The 27934-nt window shown below is 28.5% G+C and overlaps 1 protein-coding gene across 2 annotated transcripts in view; it reads left to right on the forward strand.

The window, feature by feature from the left end:
- The window catches only part of LOC107455117 (DNA ligase 1), a 340752-nt gene that overhangs the window by 296189 nt on the left and 16629 nt on the right, over positions 1-27934 (forward strand). For both annotated transcript variants that reach the window (XM_071188263.1, XM_071188264.1), the window contains exons 4-8: positions 837-1001; positions 4505-4656; positions 13210-13438; positions 22507-22594; positions 26644-26844. In XM_071188263.1, the coding sequence (XP_071044364.1) occupies positions 837-1001; positions 4505-4656; positions 13210-13438; positions 22507-22594; positions 26644-26844 (835 nt within the window). The remainder of the gene's footprint in view (positions 1-836; positions 1002-4504; positions 4657-13209; positions 13439-22506; positions 22595-26643; positions 26845-27934) is intronic.

A 27934-nucleotide genomic window follows, 5' to 3' on the forward strand; every position in this document is an offset into this window, starting at 1 on the left:
TTAACTCAGCGTGGTGAATACGGGTGTTAGCCATCAACACTGTTTTTAGCAGCAGTGAAGTTTGATTTTAAACTTTCATGCTCCCAGTTGCATGTTTTGGTTTATGTATTTTAACACTCCATGTATTTAAGGTAGGTTTATAAGCCCTTACCTATATTTAAAATAATTTTATAAATTTTACTCTAACACCAAACTCATATTTTTAAGTTGAACTTCCGTAAAATGTTTTAAACAATCTGAAATGATACGTTAATATTTGGTTTATTTCATTGATTAAATTTCCATTTTTTCTATATTTTTAAATTTATTGTTTTATCATCTTACCTTTTTTTTATCGTTTAAGTTTATGCATCTAATTTGTGCATTTTATCATTCCTGCTTATGGAAATTTGTTGAAGTTATCACCTTAAATTTAAGTCAAGGAATTAATGGTTAAAACTTATGATGATCATTTTAATGTAATATATTTGTCCAAGAACTCTGTTAAGATACTCATTTTTCTCCCTAAAATCCCATATCATAGAATGTGAATTAATGTTATGATTCTTGCATTGACACAAAAATGTCTAACCATAGAAGGGTTTTCTCTTTCTAAGATTTTCATTAAGGTTAATTAATTCCAATATTCACTAGTTAGTCCCATTTATAATAATAATCAACCATAATCTCCATTGTCTTCTGAGTTATAAAACATTATGTATAATGTCTACTGAATTACAAAATTGCTATGTAAAGGTAAATTTTTTTCCATTATGTAAATGTAGTTAATCAGCAATGAAAAAGAATAAAAATATTAAGTTAAATATTTTTTTTAATAAATGCTTCTTTTTCTAAAGCGTCTTCTACGAGAAGAAGAAAATCATAATTTAATGATGGAAAAATATGTATCTCAAGAGAAGCTTGATAAAGCTGAAGCAGAATTTCAGGATTATGTTCAAAACGAAGATAAGGAAATAAAGATGCTGATCCATAAAAAGAAGCTTCTGAAGAGAAAACTTTCTGTAAGTTTTTGTAAAAGTATATGGCATTAGTTATAGAAATAATTCTTAACCTTAATTTAAGTTATGTATATATAATTTTTTTTTAAGTTTTAGAAATTGTTGCTTTGTTTTAGTAGCGTAACATAATGTTTTGCAATGTTTGTTCTCTCCAGTGTGTAAATATAGTTTAAAAAAAACCCTAGATTTTTCTTATAATTTCCCTACATTTTTTAAATTGCATAAGTTAAAAAGTTTTTAAAGCTATCAAATCTTGAAGTCATGTAAAGAAGTATATCTTGTGTATATGTGTTTTTGTCTACATAACATTGGTAATTTTTAGTTTTTATAAAAGTAAAATAATTTTTTTAAAAATTTACATATGTAAAGAAATTACAAATATAAAATATACTTAACTGGAATGTGTTGCACACCTGGCTCTCTGTATTGTATGTTAGTAACAGGAAGACTCAGGAGACCTGAGAAAGACAAATAACTTTTATTTAACATAGGTATTCATCTAGACAGTAGAAGTAAAAAAATTATTTATAAACACATACTATGTTCAGTTACAATACATCAACAGATGGCTAGGATGGAACAATAGTAACAAGTTTGGTTAAGCAGGTGATAATAAACGTGATTAGCATCCTGTATCTGTTCCTGTATCTGTTTCATGGACAACATTTTGAATTCGACAATACGTATCACACTCTGTCGCTCCACATCAGATACATAGCCAGACACATACAGCTTATTGACAGATCATCACATGCAGTAGCATTCCCCTAAAAACAATAGAAGTTATGTGACAATAGCCATGCCCAGCACAAGCTGCAAAGCAACTGTGTGGATGTAGTATGTAGAGCAGATGATTTGAACAAGTCAACAAGTGAACAGGAATGTAAGTAGTGAACGGGTATCGACCACCTTTTCATATTTATCCAATGAACCTATTTACACAAATTTTATGCCAACAGCTAATTACTTAACAGTAATTATTAAAGTACTAAATACAATAACTATATGCAAATATCCTACTCACTACAATTATTTCAAAAAGATATATACTAATTCTCTACCGCTGATGCACATTCCGACCACACTGACCCTGACAATCTTCACTCAACTAAAATGACCATCGGAGATAAGAAAAATACCTCAATACAGCTCAAAAGAAGTAATTTTCAGAAAAATAAAATTTCAGAAAAAAATTTTAAAAAATTTGGAATATTAATGGGACTAGTAGATTTAGTTTTTGGCTGTAGTAGATTTTATTATTTTACATGTATCATGTATTACACAAAATTTACCATACAAATTATCTTATTTGGCTCATGGGATTTAACATTTGAATAATTAAGGGGCAGTATTAGGGTTTTGTTATAGCTCAAAACGGAGCGTGTTTGTCTTCATGCATCTTGTGAAAGATTTGCTTTTACAGTTGTGGACTTGTGAAAGCAAATACAATAACAGGACAAGAGGTAGTATTATGAGTATTGGCTACAAAATCTTGTCCCTTATCTTTCAATTTGTTTTGTATCCTTCCAGATTCACTGAGTTCTTTCTCCACATTTGAAGCAGTAAATTCTCATCTAGTCTAATGAGTTTAAACTTGCTTATCATAATCTACTGGCAACCTTCTAGTTAATTGAAAACTTGAGCTTTTCATGTCCAGTATCTTTTATTTGCTTCTTTTTCTCTTTAACTAGCTTACAAAATATCCAAATCGTCTCCTTATCTGGATCAAACTTGAGTTAAAAAATAATTCATCAATAAGTCTGGCTAATTGTACTTGTGAGTTTGGTTTGAAGTTCTCTTCAGACCAGTTTATGCTGTTTTTCCTTTTGTGTCAAATATCCTTTGTTTGTGTCAAGTATCAATGGCTGAAAATAATCGAAATTCCTCAAAAAATTTTGCTGTAATTTTTGTGCTTTCTGTATTTCATATGAGTTTTTATCTCCATCCTTTGCATTGGTTTGTAATGACTGTTCTTAAAGCTTTTTAGATTTAGAAATCACAATATGGAATTTTCGTCATTTTCAGTCAACTTCATCATTCTATTTAAACCGTCCTAGTAGAGTAATAGCAAATCTCGCTTCGAACAAAATTAAATAATTAGAAAAAAGCTTATCATGGAAGGACAGGAATAGGCCATAACCGTGATGACAGGCTTTACAAGGTAGTGACAAATGCCAAGAAAGCTAAAATCAGGGCCCGACTTAGCCTAATTGGGGCCCCAGGACGAAAACTTCTTTTGGGGCCCCTCTGCTTCACTACTTCAGTAATTAGGAACTGAACTCATAGAGGTATTTTAATTTTTCACCTCATTCTACATATATAACAAAAAAATTGACTAGAACCTATAATAGCTATTAAGTGCCCCCATATTGTTCTATCCATTTTATTGTTTTTCTGACAATTCTATGTCCATCATGTGAAGGCAGTTTCCATAATGCAGATTTCTGATTGTTAACTTTGTCATCTAGCTGCGAAAAATTTATATCCTTGCTGAGATTAATGCGAAATTCAGCTAAATTTTCGCAATTTCGATAGGTCAATTAAGCCTATCAGAAGCCTGTATTTTTATAAACATATCGCATTTTGTGATATGTTAAAATACAGGCTTTTGATTGGTCAAATTTGTCCATCGTAATTGCTAAAATTTAGCTGAATACCGCCCTAGAAAGCCATGAAATTACAAAATATTGCTTTTTTGTGTTCATACGATAGATCAATGAAGAAGCTAACATAAAACTGGCGGATTTTACACTACACTGATATTTTGTTTAAAAAAATTTCAATGAAGAAGGAAACGTAAAATAAACTTTCTATTTGATTTGGAGGCCCCCTCTGATGTGGGGGCCCGGGGCAACCACCCCGTATGCCCCTGCCTTTGTTAGGCTCGGGCTAAAATGCAAAGACATAGTTGAATTTACAGTTATGTAGTAGGCTAATACAGTAGCTAATACATACATGATAATAGTTATAGATATAATATACTTTTATATCTATAATTATTATAAGTTATTAAAGTTATTATACATGCACACATAATAGTGATGATAGTTATAGATACAATATATATACCTGAATGCATAATAATTTAAATTAGCTAGCGGTATTTCAAACACATTTAAAATATGAGAAATTAAAAAACAACACTCATAATTGATATTTAATTTATTTTTAATGTCCAAAATAATTTTTAAAATAAAGAAGTGTCAGGCTAGGGAAAAGAAAAAAACCCCTCCATTTTAACAAAATATATTAAAAACTTAAACCATCCCTTGGGTGTCTTTCGTATTTTTCCCTGTTTCAATGTTCTTTTTTTCCCTGTGTCACCATTCCTCTTTCTTGAATCTGTCCTTTGAACTCGTGGACACTCATTTTTTTCTTCTTTCTCCAATAAAATTATCCAGTTATTGCTATAGTAATAATTTTTCATTCACTAATTAAAGAAATTTAGCAGATTGTATACTTAGCAATACTTTTTGATGTATTAAAATGCTTTTAATATTTATTAGGCAAAAATGGATCTGTGTGCAAAAGAGGATGCCGAGGGGAAAGAAGATATAAAAGAAATGAAAGAAAAGATGGAAAAATATAAAGAAATAGAAGCTAAATCTAAACTTGAAATTGCAGAGTTAGAAAAGGAATTAGCTATTTCTGAGAAAAAGTATTTATTTTTTTATAATTTCATTATTGTGTATCTTACTCTTTTCATATCTGCGAAAATCTTTTACTTTATTCTAGTAGTTAACCTATTTCATTTGTCAATGATACCTTTAATAACTTTTAATTAATTAATACAGTTTCAAATTTTTTTTTTAAATAAGGTGTGTGGTTGTTTCTTGCCTTTATTTAAAAGAAATTTTTCTTTAGTGTATTTTTTAGGAAGTTTTTTTTCCTCTCTTCTCTCACCTTCAAAAACACATGCTAAGAGGTGGAAATTTGTAGAAATTGTCGCATTTTCAATAATAAAGAAGGTTAAATTTTTATGTCTAGTCCATATTGAAATGGCCAACTTTAAGCTCATATTTTTGAGGAAAACTAAATATATATTCCTCAGCGTACTCTTGGTGTTTTTGAAAGGAAAATCCTTAGAAATATTTTTGGCCCAGTACAGGAAAGAGGCTGTTGGCGAATCAGATACAACTTTGAATTATATAGACTCCATGGACAGCCACAAATAGTGCAGGTCATTGAAGCAATAGATTAAGATGGCTTGGCCATGTCTGGAGAGGTCCAGAAAACAATACAGTACGAATTGCCACCTTTGAAAATCCTTCTGGATCTCGGGGCAGAGAAAGACCTCCAACTAGATGGCTGGATGACACTACTAAAGATCTCAAAGTAATAAAGATTAACAACTGGAAAAAAGTCGCCATGGATAGGAGGAGTTGGAGGCTACGCGTGGTTGAGGCAGCCAAGGCCTGTAAGGGGCTGTCGTGCTGAAGGAAAAGAAATATATATTAAAAATTTTTTCTTGTTGTTGAACTCCTTTATTAGTCTTTAAGTAATTTTAGAGCAAGTTATTTTGCAATTTGAAAACTTTTATTTTGAAATCATAATTTAATGCAAAAATTTTTCTTCATCAGAGAAGTAAAATTGAAAATGACTATGAAAAATGAACGTAAGTAAAATATCAACAATTAAACGCATAAAAATATCTGTTTTACAAATGAGAACCATTAAAAAAGGGACAAACGAAAATTGTCTTTGAGCACCAATAATCTGTTATGCTAAACAAATTCTTTATTCTTCATCCAGTTTGTGATTTTGATGCTGAAAACCTCAGTTTAGAGACTAAATCATTTGTCAGAATTAAATAAACTTGGTCTTAACTGGATAAAGACATGTTAGGGTTATCAATGACATGCTATAGTGCGGCCAAATACCTAGAAATTGTAAAGTAAGTTACAAAAACTTAATGGGCAGAATATATCTGATCATGCGAAAGAGTTTCGAGGGAAATTCAGGTAGCCCCTGTGAAATTTTTGATCTAAATTATAATAAAGAAAAAATGTTAAAATTTTTTTGTTATACAAATGTGACACTTAGAAAAATTTTCTTTGGAAAAAAAAAATTAAAAACTGACTGAAATCAAATCAAATCAAGTAAAAAAAAAATTCTTGATATTTTCAAGCTAATATTACAATTTGGAAATACCACTGATTTTAGTAATCAGTCCTTGGAGCTCTCAATCGGCACTGACAACATCATAAACCATGCTGAGTTTCTGTTGTTTTTTTTGCAGATATTATTTTGACTTTCTCTCTGTTTTTTTTTTTAAATTTTTAAATCTTAATGTTTTTGCTTTTGTTAATGTTTTTAATGTTTATTACGGCACTTGAAATTTAAATTCCACATTTGATCAGTGATGTGAAGATTCCATCATTTTTTAGAGGATTTTACAATATTGCCATTCATTCCAAGTGATTTGTTTTTATAAAAATGTTATTGTTATACAGGTCGTGAGTCTGAAATCCACATAGTTTTGATGTTAGTCTTTTTCTCGGTAGTCATTGTCATATTGCCACAGATATCACAATTTTTACTTTTTTTTTCAGACTGTAAAGATAATGTCACACATAATATATATATGAATGTGTGTGTTTCAGTGAGAAAAAACAAGCATTTTTTCTTTCTTCCTTTAAATTTGATGAATGTTATTATTGTGTATAAAAATGATAGTCTATTATTTAATATTTTTTCATTGAAATGAACAGAAATAATCTTCTCTGTATGAAAAAGAAATATAGTATTAAAAAAACTAAAATTTTTTCTTTTCATTTGAAAGCAAAACTATCTAACCATTTAATTAAAATTTTTTTTCCAATTAATATCCTGTTCCACCAGTCACATTTCTGCACAATCAGAATGTTTAGTTCAACAGATTGTTCAATTAGGTATTTATTTCATGCCGTGAACCTTTAATTCATAAACCTGCAAACTTTCTTAAAAAGTCTCTTCCCTGGTGAAAAATATAATTTTACTAGGTTTCCCTCAGCATTACCATTTAAAAGAATGTAAAGCATCTAAGGACTTTGATAGTATACATAAGAAGAAGCAATGCCATTTATAGAGATGATTAAAAGCATTTATTTAAAAAAAAAAAAAACATTGCAGCCTAACTATTTCTGGGTTTTCTTTCTCAACCAAAACAAATGGGACTACTTGAATTCCAGACTATTGTGATATATATTTGCTAAATTAAAAATGTAGTATTTGTTCAAATAAAGCTTATGAAATATAGGGAAGTAAGTCACCATTTAAATATTAAAATATACATTTTTAAAGTTTATTTTAACATATTTTTTAATTCCTCATACTTTATCAACTTGCTGTCTGAAAAGAAAAAGAATATTTTCTGTTATGTTAAATATAATACAAATAACTTAATATCTCAATTTGTTTATTTACTAGTTTCTACTTATGCAGCTTATGAGTGGGACCTTAAATTTAATTTCATAAATTGTTACTATTTAAATTAGTTTCAATTTCTATTATTTTTAACACTACTAGTTTATTCAATAATTGTGTGAAATCAAATGATTCTTTTTCTTCGTTAAAGAAAAATAATTATGTTAAAATATTAATTAATATTTTAACAGTATGCAAACTTTACTCCCGAAAAATATTGTAATAAAAAAAAGCACTATAATTTTTGGGAAAATTTCAAATAAAAAAAAATGTGCTTTAGGGAAATATTAGGTTCTGAAAATTTTCTACACATCTGCCTATACATTTAATCATTAAAACTGCATCCAAAAATTGTTATATATATATTTTTTAAATGCCATAAGTTGCTGTGTTCTTATCATAGTTAATGTTTCTAAAACAACACTTAGCTTCATTGCTTATTTTCAAGCAAATGGCAAATAAAAGTTTAAAGAAGTTTATAGCAATTGTAAATTTTTGTATTGCAGATTTTTCTCAATAATTAATTTAAATTTTTTACTTGAAATCTTAAGCAAGAAAAAAATTTAAGTGTTTTAAATACAGTTATAAACATTTATTGTGAAAAGCAGTTGTCTAAAAATAAAATGTTTTGGGAAAAAGAAGAGAAAGAAGTTAATTTTATTTAATGCAAGTTAAAGAGAAATGACAAGGAAAAACGATTTATAAAATAACAGAACCAACAGACTTACTGAATAAAATTTTTTATTATATAATTATTGCTTGCAAATTTTTTTTGCCATTATAATTACAGTGGAGCATCGTTTATATGACGTTTACATTTATACGACGTCTTAGTTTGGTCCCAAATCATTCCTATTCATTTGAATGTAAAAATATATCGTTTATATGACGGGCAGAATCGGTTATACGTCGGTTTCTAGATTTCCCCCCACATTTATTTAATTTTTTTGTGTGTGTATTTTAAGAACGGGCGGAATTTGCGAACATGAATGACACAGAAAAGGGCATGTGTAAATGCAGCATGTGATAACAATGCGGAGTGGTGGGGTGGGGTGGAAGAACAAAGGTATAACGGATTGCACTGGGAGTGGACATTCCTTTTCTAAGAAGGTGATCAGATTCCCCAACCTGCTTTATTGTTACAGCTAGTAAAGGACATTCTTTCCTTATCAGTGCACTAGTGCTACAGATTGTTCTTTTTTTTTCTCCATTCTTCGCTGTTCGTGCTGTTTCGTCCACATCTTTTTTCAGACATGTCTCGAAAGCGTAAGTCTATCTCGGTGAAAGAAAATATTGAAATTTTGAAGGAATTCGATAAAGGTTTACCGGGAAGATCAAAAGCTGACTTGGCTAAAATGATGGGCATTCCAGTTTCTATCTTAAAAACTATTATTCATGATCGTCTGAAAATTGAGGAACATGCTAAAGTCTGCAGATCTTCTTCATCAAAGAAAATGCGAGTGCAGGAGGGTAAATTTCCTGAAAAGGAGAAGATTTTGCTCCAATTTTTCAATCAGTGTCGTGCGTCAAATATTCCAGTTAGTGGTCCAATGTTGATGGAAAAAGCTAAAGAAATCGCCATAAAATTGAATCTCACAGATAGCGGCTTTACAGCAGGATGGTTGCAGAAATTCAAAGCTATGGTTGCAGAAATTCAAAGCTCGGAACTGGATCACGTGTCAAGTTGTAAATGGTGAATCAAGAAAGGTTCCTGCTGATTCTGTCGCAGAATGGCGCGAAAATTTGCCAGGCATAAAAAGTGAGTACCTACCTAAAGATATTTTTAATGCCGACGAGACAGGTCTTTTTTATCATCTAATGCCGAATCAGACATTAGTTTATAAAGGCGAAAACTGTAAGGGAGGAAAAAAGAGCAAAAATCGTCTTACTGTGCTGCTTTGTGCAAACTCTGATGGAAGTGAAAAGAGTACTCCTTTGGTGATAGGAAAATCAAAAAATCCCAGATGTCTAAAGAATATCAGAACGCTTCCGCTGGATTATGATGCAAATAAGAATGCTTGGATGACGACCGTAATCTTTACTAAATGGCTGAAAAAGCTAGACAATGCTATGAGGAGGAAAAAACGAAAAATTTTGTTATTCATCGACCAATGTCCAGCTCACCCACCCGATACAAATTTTTTGGAAAATTTAAAAGTTCACTTTTTTTCCTGCAAACTGCACAAGTGTGCTTAAGCCATTAGATTTGGGCGTGATTAAGAATCTAAAATTGCAGTATAGAAAGCAGTTAGTTCAATTCGCTTTTCAAAGCATTGCAGAGCCTAATCCCTAGAAAATAACTGTTCTGCAGGCAATGAATATGATTTTGTTGCCATGGTCTCAGGTAACAACCACAACAATAAATAACTGTTTTAAAAAAGCTGGATTTGTCCATCGAACAACCAATGATAATGGGGGAGAGGATGTAAGCGATGATGATACAATAATCTATGATGATGATTAGAACTTGCTCGCAACAGAGACAACTTTTGATGAATACATGGATTGCGATGAAGATGTAGTAACGTCAGCGATTTTCACTGTTGATGAGCTTATACAGAGCACACAGTCCGAGCCACATAGTGACAGTGAGGATGACGAGGAATGTTAACAAGTTGTTCCGCCTACTTTTCAAGATGCAATGAATTCCATTGAAACACTAAGAACTTATATTCTTTACCACAATACCAGCGAAAACACTTTTCAGGACCTTGATTCATTGCACAGGTCATTAATTTAAGCTCAGCGTCAATCATCACATCAAACAACCATAGATAATTTTTTCTGTAAACTTAACGTGAAATGATTAAAGTAAAAAAAACAAATTTGGTGTATCAAATAAATAAAGGTAACGTAAATTCAAATTGCTTACTGTAATTTTTATTCTTTTTTTTCTATGGGTATCTGTTTGTTTCGCTTTGTCCAATTTAGAAATTTATGTAAATCAACACATTAAACATTAAAACTAACTGAAAACAGAGTTAGTTTCTAGTTTTGGAAGTTGAAATCGTTATCGTTTATACGACGTTTTTCGGTGGTCCCTTCAGCGTCATATAAACGATGCTCCACTGTATTTTGATTTATAAAAGAGAAATTAACAAGAATGTATTTTATGTTTGATTTTAATGTGATCATATTTAAGAAATCTGTGAAGAAAACTCATGCAATATTCCATACTTTCCAGAAAAATTAAACGATTAAGGTTATAACACTAATTGTTTTATGATGGTAGCCATCTATTTTTTAAAAAAAAATTTGCTTATAGTTAACATCGTAGTCCTCCTTAACAATATACTTAATTAACCACTACTATCTCATTATTATTAAACAGATTCTATTTTTTGACTATGATATTTTGCCTATGATATTTTTCTACTAATATATAAAATATGATATATTAAATAAAATTGACAACTGTTCATTTTTCTTCTGGTGGTTCCTCCCTTAGGAAGTAGCCTTCAAGTTTTTCTTTGTTAGGATATAATATTCTCTCAAATTTGCCAATTTATGTAGCTGCTTAAGGATTGAATTAGTTTGAGACAATATTTAGTTTAAATAGTGTTGAACATTTCTAATATATTCCTCTGAGATTGAATACATAAAAAAATTTCTCCTGACTGAATGGCATTAAGAGTTTTCTGTGCATCTATCTGTACAATTAATTGCTAAAACTGCTGAACTGGAATGTCTTTTTTTAAATTGCCATAAGTTACTGTGTTCTTATCTTTCCTTCTCTTAGTCAGTGTTTCTAAAACAATGCTTTATGCAATATGATAGCAAGGAAAAGTTTATAGCAATTGTTAATTTTAAATTGTAGATTTTGTCTCAATAATTAATTTACATTTAGGAATTAGAAATTAAAAAATTAGCAGTGTTTTAAAAGAAATTATAAAATTTTGAAGAAGCAATTGACTAAAAATGAAATGTTTTCGGAAAAGGAAGGGATGGCAACTTATGTTGACTAATGCACGATGAAGAAATATAAAAAGGAAAAAAAATTATAAAACAACAGAACTAACAAAACTTGTAGAATAATATTTCTTTGTTGTTAATTGTTTATTTTATAATCTTTTTATTTTATAATTTATTATTTAATTGTTTTTACAAAAGAGAAATTATTAAGAATTTATTTTATTTTAGGTTTTTATTTGATCATATTTAAAAATTCTCATTAGACTCATTATTATCAAATAATATATAATTTCGAGAAAAATTGTTGAGTAGAAGGAATTAAATGATAAGTGCACACAAATGATAAATGTACTTTAAAATAAAATAAATTATTGTATTTCTAATAAATATAAAAGAAATGTGTTTCACAGGGAAATAGGAAAAAAAATCATATAATACATTTGTCATCTTTTAAAAAAGGAACAGGAAGTGTCTTTTCTTACAAAACTTTTTTTATAGTCTTAATTTTCTTAGTATTTTGGTGAAATGTTAAAATAAATAAGTTATATAAACTGTTATGATACTAAATAAGTGTTCTTAAATTTTATGATTGTTTTAAAATATTTTTTCGCAGATTCTATTTTACTTTAAATTCTCATTTCATGAACTTATTATTTCCTAGCCGATAAGTTAAAAATATCTAATTTTGGGACACATTTCCTGAAAGGACCCAGCTTTTCGATGAGGCCTAGTTTCTTAGGACTCAGTGAAAATTGTGCAGTTATTTGGTTTTTAAAAAAGGAATAATTGCACACCAGGTTCTGAAAGTAGTATAAAAACAGTTATAAGTTTTGATCCTAGCTAAGAGTGGACTCCTTAAATCATGCTATATTAATGTATTTTTGTTTTTTACTTGGGGGCATATTTCTGTAATGGGTAAGATATTGAACATATAGTGAGTAAAATGATAAAAAAAACATTTTATCCTAAATATTTTTTGACAAAAAGAAAAAAATTGAGATTTTTTATATTTTTGGCATTTTTGTAGAATAAGCTACACTTTTGGAAAAAATTTCAAATTTTTTTTTTCCAGCTTTCTGAAATTCTAATTTATGGGAAAATTTTCGTTTCTGAATTTTTTAAAAATTCCATTAGCTAGGGAAAGAAAATATTTGTCAAGCCATTTTTCCCGAAATCTATCGTGAAGCACTAACATTGATTTTTCAATTGCATGGCTGTATACTAGTTGGTTAGTTGTAATAACAAGACTAACTTTTTCTAACTAAACATAAACTGTTTGCCAGAAATATAGTAGTCATAATATTTACGATTCATTCCACAAATAGTTTAGTCAAATGATCTCCTAAAAGTTTGGGCGTAGCCCTTAACATCAAAACCAAGTTGCACTACATATGTTTGCAGACATTCAAAATGTTATAAAAGCAGAAACAGTTACTAGAGCCATTGGCTATTTATTGTTTTGAAGGTTAGATATATTTACATTATTTGTATCAAAATAGTGGCTCTTGCCCATAGTTTTGATATGATGTGTCTTTGTAAACTTTCCTCTTTTTTGCAGCAGCTTAATTTTTTGTGCAGCTTCTCTAGATAATATACTACTGCTCGTATTCGGTACAGTATAGTTAATTCCAACTCCACAATATTACAGTTTCCAATTCAAAATCTTGCTCATTCATAGAATTAATTTTAATAAAGAATATTTTTTAAAAGTTTACCCACTTTGATTCTAAAGACTAATTCTTTATTCAGTTTCAACATATTTTTTTAAAACATGTTTTTTAATTGTTTAAGAAATAAAGATTAAATTCTGAAATTGAGTTTCTTAGACTATACTAATGATTTTTTCTTACTTCCTATACTTATATGTTTTTCATTGAATATATTCGTTTTATAGAGTAGAAGAAGAAAAAGAAAAATGGAGACTTCAACCATTCGAAAATCCTGTAGGAGAACCATTTGAAGGGCCATGCGGAATTTGTCGAGATTTATATAACGATAGAAAAGGTTCCAGAATTATGTTGGCTAAAGTGAAAGAAGGAAATCTAGCTATAAAGCAGCAAGTATTTGATTCAGCTGTAAAATTAAAAGATAATGCCTGTGATATTGCTCATCTTTCATACGAGGTAAAATTATTCATGGGTAATTTTATGAAATTAGGCTGAAATGATGTAAATGAAGGATATTTAATTTTTTTTCTTAAAGGAAAACGAATAAGTTATTTGTTCAATGTATAGCTAGAAAATGTTTTTATTACATTAACTTAAAAGTTTAAAGAATTATTCAAAATAACTATTTTTTTTAAAATTAATTTTTGAACCTATAAAATCTCATTCCCTCATTTGCAACTTTTGCCACCTACAAATACAAAAAACAGAATTTCTCACTGAAATACTTATTTTTTAACAGGAACTTATTTTTTAAAATTAACACTATGTATTAAGTTAATTTTTATGTCTTGAAAAGAATATTTTATTTAACAAAAACGTTTGAAACTGACCATTCATAATCATTCCTTGCTCATAACGATTCAGAGTGTTTCAGATCAATGGCATTATTATTTGGTTAAAAACATTGCACATATTCTAAGAACATGTTCTGATAAATAATGATGGATAAATAATAATGACAAATTTCAGTAAGTTAGGAGAAGTTCTTCAGCATGCAAAATGAAACTGAATAAGTGTTAAAATGACACTTTCATTCCCACCTTTAAATTTATAAAGTTAATTTATTTCCTAAAAATGTATTAATAAGTGTATTTTTAAGGAATACTTATTGTTATTTTAATTTTATTTATGGAAATATACTTCAGAAGCAAATAATGTCCATTTTCTCATTCCCTCATTTATCATTTCCTGATTTTTAGAGAATGGCACTTTTATAATTTATGAAGTTAATTTAGTATCTAAAAATGCATTAATAAGTTCTAACTTCTTCTTTTGGGATATTTGAAAAATATATATTGTTAATGTTAATTTTATTAATTGGTATATATTTTAGAAGCAAATATTTTCTCATTTCCTTGCTAAGAAAGTTATGCCTTTGCAAGAGATTGATTCTTTTTTTTTTTGTTAAAAACTTTCTTGTTAAGACTTGTTAAAAACTTTCACCTTGTTATTTTTTAAAACAGTTAAGGACTGACAAACAAATATATTCATTGAAATTATTATTTTAAACACGTTTATAATTAAAATTATTATTCCTGCATATGTTATTTTCACTCTTAAATAAAAACTTATAATAATTTTAGTACTTTTTAAGTAATGAAAGAGACTGCTATGTTTTTCTTGTCTTATATCTTCTCCTGTATCTTATTACAAAATATTAGAAATGTCTGACTCATTTTTTTTTGTTCTCAATATTATACATATATTTTTAAATATTTATCATACAAAGACCCTAATTCTTATCATATTTATTGTCTTAGGATGAGATTAAAAGTTTTTAGTGTGTTATTGTCTTTCCTAAGAATATTTCTTGCCATCTCATAATAATTAAAAATACCGTATAAGTCTTTAAAATTTAAAGTATAATACTACTTTGTATTTTGCAAAATAAACTTTCTGTTTCATATTAAGGCATTCTTCACTCATTATAACACCATTTTGTTAAAAAGAGAATTAAACTTTTAAGCTCGCGTTTAGACTTCTTTTCTTTCAGTTCTGAATCTCTTCTGCAATCTTGTTGTATTTTTAATCGTACTGTCATTGGCACAGTGAGTGCTAAACTTAATAAAAGCCAAGTGCTTCTCTTTTACCTATATTTTGCATTAACGTATTTTCCACCTAATATTTACTTATTTATTGTTAAAGAATAGGCGAAATGTTATTAAATAATCGTAGACATTTTTGTTAGGAGAAGTATCACTTTCAAATTACTTTAGAATACAAACTTTTTAACATTTAAAAAATATTTATCTTTAATTTGTAATAATAAAAAATGGTGACCTGCAAATTTAAACTTTTGAAAAAAATATGACTTTTCATATACTTCCTACAAAATTTTTTCCTACTTTGTTCATCTAGTTTTTTTTTAAATACATTATTAGATGATGGCTTAGGTATTTAAAAAAGAAACATCTTTTTTAATTTTTCAACTCAAGTGCGTCATTATTAACTGTTTCAAACTTTAATTCTGAAGTGTGTTATGAAAGCAAAAAACTAAAGAAAAGAAATTTGTAAAATTTTCTGTAAAACTATTAGTTTCTTTCTTTTCCTAGAGTTTTAGCTAAAAAATAAATTCGTATTATCAAACGTTTTTAAAAGATCTAATTGAATAAAGATCAAAGATAAATTTATTTTAAATTAAAGATTGAGTTATAGGCAATTTAATTATTTCAGGACATGTAAATTACTTTAGAATAATAATGAAACTAATCCTTTTAATGAACTTCAAGAGATAGGACAAAACGTATTGTTAATAATATGAGTGTTTGTTTCAGTTTTTTCTGAGCTTTGACCTGCAGCTTTTGCTGCTTCAGAAGATCTGTTTCTTCCATGTTATTCAACGGGATAGCATTGTGGAGCAGGGTGATTTCAGTGCAATTTCGCTCAGGGGCTCAATGCTTAGAGGGTAAGGGGCCTTCATACCGACTGCAACAAATCACGTGTTGCCATGCATTCACACTTCTTTCTTTCTACCTTTGTTGCAACAATCAGCGATTATCATTGCTCTGGTTTCAAGAATTGGATAGAGTTCAATTTTTGTTGTTGTTGCAGATCAGAAACTCAATCCGATTCATTTACATTTCTATTATCAAAGGGAGAATATGGTGAAATCTCACACAATTTTAGCGTTTGCGTCCTTCAGAACATAGTAACTTATTTTTATGTAAAATATTTGGCTATATTTGAAAGATATTTTTTGACATGTACCGTCGGCAAAACAAAAGATATCATCCTGAATAACTTTTATTTTAATAATCGGATTTTCACTCACTAAGTGTCAGTTTTAATATTTCCTGGGGGTAACCTCAAATATGCTAATTAATTAGTGCTAAATATTAATTAAGTTATGAAATTAGACACAAAAAGGTCCTTTCTCTGAATAAACATATATTTTTTTTTACATATTTGGAATCCTGGCCCTTGACGAAATTTCGAAAAAAATTGGGTCGCAGTAAAGATTTATATACATAGCGAAAGTTTAAAAAAATGCCAAATTACCTCGCCGCAGAAGGTGAAACAATTGGAAGCAGCCATAAAGAAACTGAATGAATGACAAGAATGCAAAACTCTTGTTTTTCCGTTGCTAAGCAACCAAGAGAAGAATTTTAGGGCCCGCTTTCTAGGCGAAGGAAACAGATATATTTTTTTTTTTACTTTTAAAAAAAAATTTGGCAGGTATGAAGTGTTGCTAAAAAGATTAAAAAGCTGTATTTTTTAATTAATTACATACTTTTTCATGAAGAAACAATTTTCAGTTTTATTTGCCATTATTTAAAAGCAATTATATTTAAAAATTAAAATTTTGGTTTATTGGAAAAGAATTTTGAAAAACACTATTATGCTTTAAAAAAAATGCAAAGCAAATAACTTTTAAAAAAAGGCAATAAACTTTTTTATTTTGCTGAAGCTGTAGGTAATTATAATTGTAAAAATGTATTTTCAATTTAATTAGTACCATAAATGGAAAATTATTACAAAAACTAAAATTTTGAATGAAAAGTTTTAGCAATAATTTGTATAAATTCTGATATTATAGTTTGTATAAATTCTGAATAATACAGGGATGTGATTCTTCCGCGGATCCGCTGATTTCCGCTTTTTTCAGATTTTTCCATATCTTCCGCTCTTTTTTCATAAATTTCCGCGCGGAAAAAATTTTTATGCAGTAAATGATATTTTGTTGAAAATTTTTTTCTTTTGTTGAAAATCAATTCCCATTCACGCAATTTAAAAATTTAATATCGCGATTTGTATTTAAGCGTTTTTAAAACCCAATATCGCGATTTGTATTTAAACGTTTTTAAAACCCAATATCGCGATTCATATTCCCGCTAGTTTAAAATCCAATGTCGCGATTCGTATTCATATATATTTTTAAATTTCAATATTGCAATTCGTTATCACGCGGTTGTAATATCAAACATCGATTTTCGTATTTATACGCGGTTTAAACATTACTCGTTGCGATAAGTATTCACGGACTCTAAAAATTATGCATCGTGATTCTTATTTACGCGATTTAAAAATTCAATACCGCGATTTGTATTTTTGTGCTTTTAAAATCCAATATCGTGATTCTTATTCACGTGATTTTAAAATTCAATATCGTGATTCTTATTCACGCTATTTTAAAATTGAACATCGCGATTCTTATTCAAGCGATTTTAAAATCCAACATGGCGATTCTTATTCACCCTATTTTAAAATCGAACATCGCGATTCTTATTCACGCACTCTTAAAATCCAACATCGCGATTCTTATTCACACACTCTTAAAATCCAACATCGTGATTCTTATTCACCCTATTTTAAAATCGAAAATCGCGATTCTTATTCACGCAATCTTAAAATCCAACATCGCGATTTTAAAATCTGATATCGCCTTATTCACGCGATTTTAAAATCCGGCATCGCGATTCTTTTTCACGCGATTTTAAAATCAAGCATCGCGATTCTTATTCACGCGATTTTGAAATCCATCATCGCGATTCTTAACCTAAGGCCTCTAAAAATTGTGTGAGAAATGATCTTTCTTGTCCTATCAACACTGATGATCAAAAGTCTGCAAAACGCAGTCTACAGATCAGTCATGTTAATAAAAGACCATCGAAAAAATAAAGAACTGATGAGAAAGTCCATAAAGGTCCTTTGACCATTAAAGAAATGTTTTTTGAAATGATGTGATACATAAAATCGTGCTTATGCATAATTACTCAAAGTTATCTAAATTATTAAAAAAAAAATTTTTTAATCAAGATTTTATTTAAGAACATAATTACCATTTATTTATATTTATTTGAATAGATAATAATGTAATCATTATCAAATTGGCTATTGAATTCATATCATTTTTTCTTTTGCACGCTTAATGCTACAGTTATAAACTTCCTCTTTTTTGTGTTTTTGTCAATCACATCCCTGATAATATAAAAATTATAAATTTAAAAAAAAATATTTTTTTTCAATTTTGTACAAATAGAATATTTTGTCAATACTAGAGTGATGGACAAAATCAGGTCCTTAAGGTTTCTTTCCTTCTTTCTTTTCAAGTTACTTCATAAACAGAACTGCTTAAATTTTTATTTGCAGGATAAATCAGATCTTTAGGTTTTATTTTTTTACATTAAAAATAAAAATTTTTTAATGTAAAAAATATATATTTTTGAGTATACATTTGTTATTTTATTGAAGTATGCAAAAATGTTGATCGGATAAAACTGGTTATTTATCAAAATGAGGAGAACAAATTGCTTTTTTCCTACTAAAATATTTTTTATAGCAACAAATTAATATTATGATTTACCTACACTGTGAAACTTTCGAGAGTTTAAAAAAGCAAGGAAGATTAGGAATAGTTTTGGAATTTATCAAATATTAATTTGACAAATCAGATTTAAGAATAGAAACAAATAAAATTTTTATTATAAGGCTTCATGTGCCTATTGTTGATAGTTGAGATTCTGTAACCAATCTTCCTGGGATTTTGACTCCTCCGAGTGTTGCTGATTATAGCTGCCAGTAGTCATCATTTAGTAGGAAAGAGACATTACATATTTAAAACGTGATGTTATACTCTCTTTTTCTTTTCTTTTTTTTTTTTTTACAATTTTTAACAAAAGTTATTTTTAAGAAAGTGAGGCTTAAATCTAAAAAAAAAGAGAAAACAGCCACGCAATCCTATACCTCTCGTAAAGTAATATCTAATGGTCATGGATTAAAGAGTCCCAAAATAATAAGAGGTACCCATTTTAAAATTCATAGTGAAGGTTGTGCAACACTTGGAAATTCTGTAGTGTGAAATATTTATCACATAAATTCCTATCAACTTGCAAATGTAAGAAAAAAAAAACTATATTGAGGTATTTGTATATGGAAATAAAATTCATTTTATCACTTCCACTTCCATGAAAAATATAAAATTGAAAATTTAGTACATTTCTAATTCTCTAAATGTTATACACAACATTGTTTTGAAAAAAAAAAAAACTTTTTTTAATAAGGCTTTTGATAGATTTTTGATTTTAAAAATTGTGAAATAATTTCAATCCTGCATTTTTCTTACTTTTTTTTATTTGTATTATTTAATATTCTATTTATTAAATTTTTTCATTAAAATAAAAATGCATGTAATATCCAAAAAAAAAAAAAAAAAAAAAAAAAAAAATTNAAAAAAAAAAAAAAAAAAAAAAAAAAACAAAAATTATACAGAAAAAAATGAATTTTTTTTTCTATAAAAAGATAAGATAATTAAGTACTATACTTGAATGGACAAATTCATAGGACAAAATTAAATAAATATGTATAAATTATTGATACAATATTTTGTTAAAATATGACGCAAAGTTTATTTCATCCATTTATGAGGGATCATATAATTCAATCAAATATATAAATATAAAATAATACTAATGTGAATATTAAAAATAGTAATATAAATAAAAACAGAAACAAAAAGCAATAAAAGGAGCTCTGAAATAGGAACTGAATACAGAAGAAAAGTGTGCATGCTCTTATGTGCATACGCTAGGCAGAAAACAGGTTTATTGTCACATGTGGCATGAAGGTATTTGCAATCATTTGCAACAGACACCATGCAGCAAGGAAGCGAAATTGTGTTCAGTGTCGTTGTTGCATTCAGTATGAAGCCACCTTTAAAGCCTAAGTTGCAAACAATTTGGGTTATAAAAATTTGACTGTATTTTATGAAAGTCTCAATTTCCTATATCTTTTAACTAGTTAGTTTAATCTTTAACTAATTAGTATGGTGACTGAGGAAATTTTTTGTTTCATGCAGTTTTTTTATGTAGTATACTGCTTTTAAGCAAATAGAATATTGCTTAATATAGTAAATGTTTGTTATGAGGACATTAAAATTGTGAATTACATGAAAATAAATTATGTGTTTTTTGTGAATCTCAAAATAATGTTACTGAACAATCTTTATAATACGTAAAATCAAACACTTAAATCTGTGGCCTTCATTATTTTATAAAGATTTTTGTATTGAGATTTTTTAAACGCTCTGACAAGTCATATATAACAAGGTTATAATAATATAATTTATAAAGGTAGCCATCTATTTTTTATAATCAATTTTGCTTATAGTTAACATCATAGTAATCTTTAAAAATGTACAGTGCACAAAATAAAAGAGGGACCACCCTGAATAACTTTTGATCTAATATTCTAGATTTTCAGGTTCTAGGACTCTATCTTAAAGATTCAAAGAGATGACTTTAAATATGTTAATAAGTGCAGACGATATTTTAAGTTACAAAATCAGGCACAAAATCGTACTTTCTCTGAATAAACATACCTTTTTTCTGACTGATTCAGATTTCTAATCCCCAAATAGTGGGGGTTAGTCACAATCTGGAAAATATGGTCCCACTAGTTTTGACCCCTTATTGTTAATTTTACTTTTTTGCGTATTTCGCCATATCTCGAAAAGTTTTTGAATGAATAAAAATTTTTTTTGCATATAGTTATAAAATTCATTTAGCCAAAGATAATTCCATGCAAAAATAACCTTTAGGGAGTAATTTCTATTTTTTATTAGCTTATTTTATAACAGTCGAAAATATTTTGAATTGCAAGGTATAGAATTTTTCATAATTTTAAAGAATGTACTTTCAGATGGCAAACTACAAATTTGAGCAAAACAGCTCTAATAGTTTCCAAGAAATTGAATTTTGAAATTGCAACTTTTTCAAAATTCGATTTCTTCAAACTATTAGACTAATTTTGCTCATAGTTTGTATTTCATTATTTAAAATTACATTATTTCAAATGTGAAAAATTGTATACCATATACAAAATTTTTTCGACTATTAAATAAAAAAATAAAAACTAATAAATATGTACTAAAAGTTATATTTTGTATGTAAATATCTCTGGCTAAATGAATTTTATAATTATGTGCAAAATGTTTTAAATTCGCTTAAAAATTTCTCATAATATGGCGAAATATATAAAAAGTAAAATGAACATTAATGGGTCCAAACTTTTCAACTCTCTCTTGACTAAACTAATGGGACCATTTCCCCCCAGATTCCAGATTTGAGGGTCAGAAATCCAAGTCCATCAATAAAGGTATGCTTATTCAGAGGAAGTGCTTTTTTGTGTCTGATTTTGTAACTAAAAGTATTGTCTGTACTAATAAATTAGCATATTTGAGGTCACCCCTCAAACTTTTAAGATAGTCCTAGAACCGGAAAATTCTATTATTAGATCAAAAAGTATTAAGAGTGGTTGGCTTTTATTTTGCTCACTGTACTTATGAAACATAACCCTCTCACAATTATCAAGCAATTTCTATTTTTGCCATATCCCTGGTTCTGTAATTATCAAAAAATTTCAAGTTTTATTATCTACAAAAAAGTGTATTTTTAAACGTGGCCTGGTGGCTAAGTGGTAGTGCTTCACTCTCCCCTGATGCAGGTCCTGGGTTCAATCCTTGAGCCCACAAGGTTGATTCAGCCTTTTATTCTTTCAGTGAGTTGATAAAATGAGTATGCTTGGGAACTAAACAGTGGGGGTTCAACGTTCAGTTGACCACTCAACCGAAACATCTGGTCTTGCACCCCAGAGCCCGAGGTCAAGAAAACTGGGATGGGCACAATAGGCTTTAGGCCCTCTTTGGGTTGCGGTGCCACTAAGTTTAGTTTAACAAATTTTTTTACTAAGTTCTGTTATATTTATCATTAATGAATGGAAATAATCTTGCTTATGATATTTTTCAATTGTTATATGAAATGTGATGATTGACATATGAAATAAAATTAATTATTGTTTTTTATTTCTACTTTTGGTGGTCTCACTCTTGAGATGTGACATTTTGAGTTGCATTCTCTGCATGACAAACAATTTTTTTTTGGTATAAGATAAGAAAATGATATATAAAAGAGAAACATTCTCTCAAATTTGCCATTTTATATGACTATCAGGGTGTTGAAACAGTTTGAGACAATATTTAGTTTAAACAGTATTGAACATTTTCAGTGTATTTCTTTGATTTCTTTTAGATTGAATATATAAAGAAACGCATCTTCACACAGCATCTTTATGAAAAAAATGAAGAATTTTCTGGTGGGATTGACTTTTATGATAGAAGTAAGTAAAATTTCTATTTCGATTATCCGTGAAAAAAGCTTTTTCCTCCAACAAATTACTTTTTTATGCAAACGCGTATATAGCATAAGTATTGCCACATATGTGAGCCATTTGATTACAAAATTGAATTTTGAATAATATATTATGACTAACTAAGGAAAAAGTAAAGAAGTTGAGTACAGAGCATCGAAAATGTATGGAAATAGTCATATGTCTCAAAAAATAAATATCCGATCAGAAATTTTCAAAATCACATAGGGTAGGGCTACTTCAAAATCTCAAATAGAATCCCGATTTAATATTATAGGTTTGGAAAATCCAGGAAAAAGTATTCTGATTTAAAATACATGTTGTTGCGTAGATTGTTTCATAAAGTGATGCTATAGTGACCTTTAAGTATAGTGTAAAAATTACTTAATTTAGAGATATCTCGAGAAATAGTTGTCACTTTGAAAAATTCCAAAACTTACTTGATATTTTGAAAAACCTATCTAATGACACCTAGCTTGGCCCACTACCTCAGCCCCTGGTGTTTAGGTGATTCTTGGGAAGTTGGACCTAGTTTGGGGAAGAAGGTCAATTTTAATGTCATAAGATAGTTTTTTCAAAATATCAAGCAAATCTATTTTAATTATCTGATCTGGCACGTATTTATCAAGATTTTTGTATTTTCAGCAATATTTTTGCCATTTCCATTTTGCAATTACTATGTCACCAATGAACCAAAGGACAACAACCTGTATGTCAAATGAGGGTACTTTTTTTGGAAAATCTAAATCCACAATAAAAATAAATTAAACTTTTAAAATTGCCACTATCCTGGGAGGGGTATGGAAGAGTCAAGTTTGGCATTATGTAACACAGTGTTTCCCAACCTTTTTTGTACCATGCCCCACCTAAGCCTTTCTAAAATTCTTATGCCCCCCTATGTAACATATACATAATTTTTAATATTAAAAAATCGAATTGTTCACTTAAGAAACTTAGGAAATTGTTAGCGAAACAAAGTAAGTAAATTTTCAGAACATATAATGAAAAACTAAAATTCAAATTCGAAATAATTTTAATAAAGATTTTTCTATAATAATTTAATATTTTAATTTAGTGAGATTCTTGCCCTTGATGCTTGCTGCACGTAGATTTTATCTTAGGTTCCAATTTGGTTAGCTTCAGTCTCAAGTCTCCCCGTTGTGTTATATCCAGACGATTTCTTTTTTTTACCAATAAAATCATTTACAGCACTAAATCCACATTCAGCTAAATATGAAGATGGAATCGGTAACAATAGTTTTCTTGCACATTTGATTGAATTTGGGTATTTGTTTTCTGTTTCCTCACGAAGCCATGCCATCACTCCTTTCATATTAAATAAAGTTTTAACTGACTCATCATTTTGCATTTCTGCAAGTTCTTCTTGATATATTTGATATATCAGACAAATCCACTAACATGGACTGCAACATCCATGTTGGAAAATAAATTTGTTTTAAATCAGAATATCTTTCTTTTAAATCAGCCGATAGAATTTTCAGATGATAGACAATAACAAGTAAAGGGGTATCATTTACTTCACATTTTTGGAGCCAATGAAACTGTTCAAAGTTTTTGTTGTTAATATATTTCTGACATAACTCAATAAGGGTAATGAAGCCAAATATCTTCGCTTTTGCATCAACAAGAGTTTTATTTGTTCCTTGAAGTTTCTTATTTAATATATTCAGTTTTTCAAAGATATTGGCTAAATAACTCACAAATGCTTTACCATCGACTGTAAACAGATACTTCATTTCAGGTTTGTCGCTTAAAAAATCCCTAAGTCACATAATATTTATTGACCGCAATTATTTAAGAATTTGCTTTTTTCTTTCGATTTTGTCACCGAAATCTCGCATTGCATTTAAATGGCCTAGAGCAAAAGGTTTAAACTCATGTCGAGTCCATTTCTGAATTGCCCCCCTTTACAATCAAATTGCCCCCCGGTGGGGCGTGGGCCCGACGTTGGGAAACACTGATGTAACACATCTTTGAAAAATAATTCATATGTATTTCTTGATACTTGATTGCTTTGCATTTCTTGAGATATTTGATTGTTTCCATGCATTTTGGAAGTCCTGTATACATTTCTTAAAAATAGATTTTGTCATGCTTCTCAAAATTCACCATTTTACATTAAGAAATAAACTATTATTAATCTGCAGATGTTACTTCTGTTGTTAGGAAATGTGTCAGAAGGCAATCCACTACTTTCTCTTTCAATTAGATTCCCTGGATTCACTTAGTTATTGTATGCTTGCCAGGATTTCATATTTTTCATGGCAGAATAGTAAATTGAGTTATTTCATAAGTGTCACAGATGTTAATTTAATAACCTATACAAACACAAGTAAAATTTGGGTATCTTTATGTATCATTCAGTACTCTTCATATAAATTAAATACTATTTATGAAAATGGTGGTTTTTATTACCTTGATTGCAGCCGTAAAATATCATTTCAGTATATACATTATATACATTAAAACTATTAAAAACATTTAAAATGTATCTGATGCAATCACAAATATAAAATGCATTTGTTTGGAAGTCATTGAATACCCTTGAAAAGGTACTCAATGACTCTGGATTAAAATTTTTCTGCTTTTTTGGGAATTTTCATGTTTTTTGATTCCTTTCCAAAAAAATGCTGCTTTATTTTCAAAAAGTTTGATTTTTTACCTAAAATTTAAATTTCTCTGCCTTTTCCTAAAATGCAGCTGTTAGGAAAAAGTAATCATTCTTTTTTCAAACTTTTAAAGATAAGCAAAAACCTCAAGCATTTTGATTACTTATAATAACTATAGCATCTTAGGTAAAGCTGTCAGACAAATTGTTAGGAGCCTGTGTCTTAAATATAGACTATGAAATATAAATATTTAGATGCTTAAAGAAAATAAACATCTTTATTACTAACTGGTAGGTATTGTATAACAGTGAATTGTACCATTGCCCAATTTTTAGGACAGCTGAAAATAAATGACCATCTAGAAGAATTTATTTTTTTTGAACTTTTCTTTATTTTTAATAATCGTATAGATAAATTGCTCCAAAACTTTATAAAGTGTTTATATTTTCACACAAAATCTTTAAAATTTAGCAGATTGAAATTGTAGCAATGAAATTCTGCAAAGACTGCAGTTTAAAATAATTTAAATATCCATCTTTAATTGAAACTTCGGTTAAAGACAAATATATTCTTGAAATACTCTCAAATATTTAATCTTCAATTAGAATTTAAGTTTTAGAATGAATTCGTGTAAGGATCACTCCTGCATTTTGTCCTAATTTTAGAACATTGGTAACAATTCAATAAACAATAAAAGTTTTACATTAAAAGTTGAAAAATTTATTGATGGGTCATTCTCTAATTTTCATTTGTATTAATGTTTTATGTAGGTTTCAATTTTTGCCTTTATTCCCAATTTATCTTTATCAGTTCAGCATGTTTAATTCTTAAAAAAGTACTCTTAATATTTCAGCTACTGCTACCTCTCTGAACCCATATATTGATTTTTGATTTGATTGAATGCTTATCACAGATAATGCTTATTTAGACCCACAAAAGAATTTTCAATATAACATGTCCTCGTAATGAATAAGGGTGAGAATTAGATTAGTAATGCTGATAGAAAATTACAATACTATAGCAGTGACAGTGAATATAGTGCAACGCTTTTGCGTGCTTTTTAACACACTCTGTCTTTTGCCTTTGATTGTACCATCATTTCTTATAATTACATAGTTTGCTCTTGTTTTGAAGTATTGGAATCACCAAATGTAAATTTTTATTTAATCAATGTTTTTGTCTTTTTTTAAACAGTTTAATTGTATGTTTTCGAACTCTGCATTGTTTCAGTTTAAAATGCGCTTTTAAACCAAAAGTATGCCTCTATTTCCTTTTGGGAGGCCAAGGCTACAACTTATTTCCTCCTCTATCTATAAAAGTAAAAAAAAGTAAAATTGTTCAATATTTATGTAAAAAATGAACATTAATTAATTTATTATTTTATTTCAGAAGACTTCTCCGTTCAAGTATGTAACATGATGGAGAAGAACTTTTCCTCAAGAAAATATAGACCGGTTCCTACATCAGCATATCCTCTTCCAAGGACTGAATTTGAAAATAGTATAGAAGACCTTCAAGAGGAAGGTTTTATCTGCTGCCACAAATTCGAGACTCCAATTTGCCGAAGATTTTTTTGTGGGAGAGTAAAAAGTAATTGCTTAAAATGACAATTTCATTAAATAGTTATAGGAGTTGACTAATGAAAAAAATGTAATGTCTAAAAATATTGCTTTTTGCTAAATGAATTTTATTTTGTAATAATCAAATCTTGTTTTGCTCTTTTAATGATGTTACTTCATGGTACTCTGATTTTTAGTTAAAGTATTTAAGATTCTTCTCTTGTATCCATAATTTTCAAATTTTTTTTACTTGTATTTCATTGACTTAAGGAGAAATGAGGTGTGCAGTTACAGACATGAAGGTAGCACTCAGGCTGTCCTAGGAGCAAAATTATTATCAAGACAGGCAAACAACTCTCTGTTGTTAAATTAAAAAATATATAATGAGTAAATTTCACTTAGCAAAACGAATTTGCAAAAAATTTAACTTTAATGTGTTTGTTTAGTTTTAAAAAATTTATTATTCATTGCTATTTAATTTTCAATCTGAATATAGTATTTTTTAATTCTTAATTGTAACTTTAAACGCTAGCAGCATCAATTCATCATATATCATTTTATTTTGTTTAATTCAAATTCAGAGATGTCAGCACAATTTTTGTTTGAGTCTGCGCAGTAGTAAGTTTCATTTTCGAACCTTTACTTTTACTTTGTTTTTCGTCACGGAGCAAATTATATCGAATTCGATGTGTTGTAGATGGTTATAATTTTCTTTTCGGGACCAGCTCCCAAAGATATTACGATGATACATTCAAAATTGTTATTTATCGATAGCTATTAGCTATATTAATTTACGAGGTGAGTCGTTTTTATGTTTTGTTGTCATTAGTTGTGCTGAACTGTCTGAAATCGTTTTCATGTTTAATTAACTAAATAATTTGCTGCTATCTTATTTTCAACTTGTTTACTGTTAAAAATTTCAATTCAAGTTTATATTTTGTGAAATCAATTAATATCCAGTATCGTTAATTGTTCAATATATTATTTGCAGAATAAAATGTTCTTAAGATTCTTAATTTGTCAGGGTTTAAATTTTACAATATATATTTTTTTTCTTTCTCTTTTTTTATTTTGGTAATTAATTTTACCTGGTCCGTCGTTTTACAATTTACAACTATACA

Source organism: Parasteatoda tepidariorum, chromosome X2 (genome assembly GCF_043381705.1).
Source record: "Parasteatoda tepidariorum isolate YZ-2023 chromosome X2, CAS_Ptep_4.0, whole genome shotgun sequence".
Classification (NCBI taxonomy): Eukaryota; Metazoa; Arthropoda; class Arachnida; order Araneae; family Theridiidae; genus Parasteatoda; species Parasteatoda tepidariorum.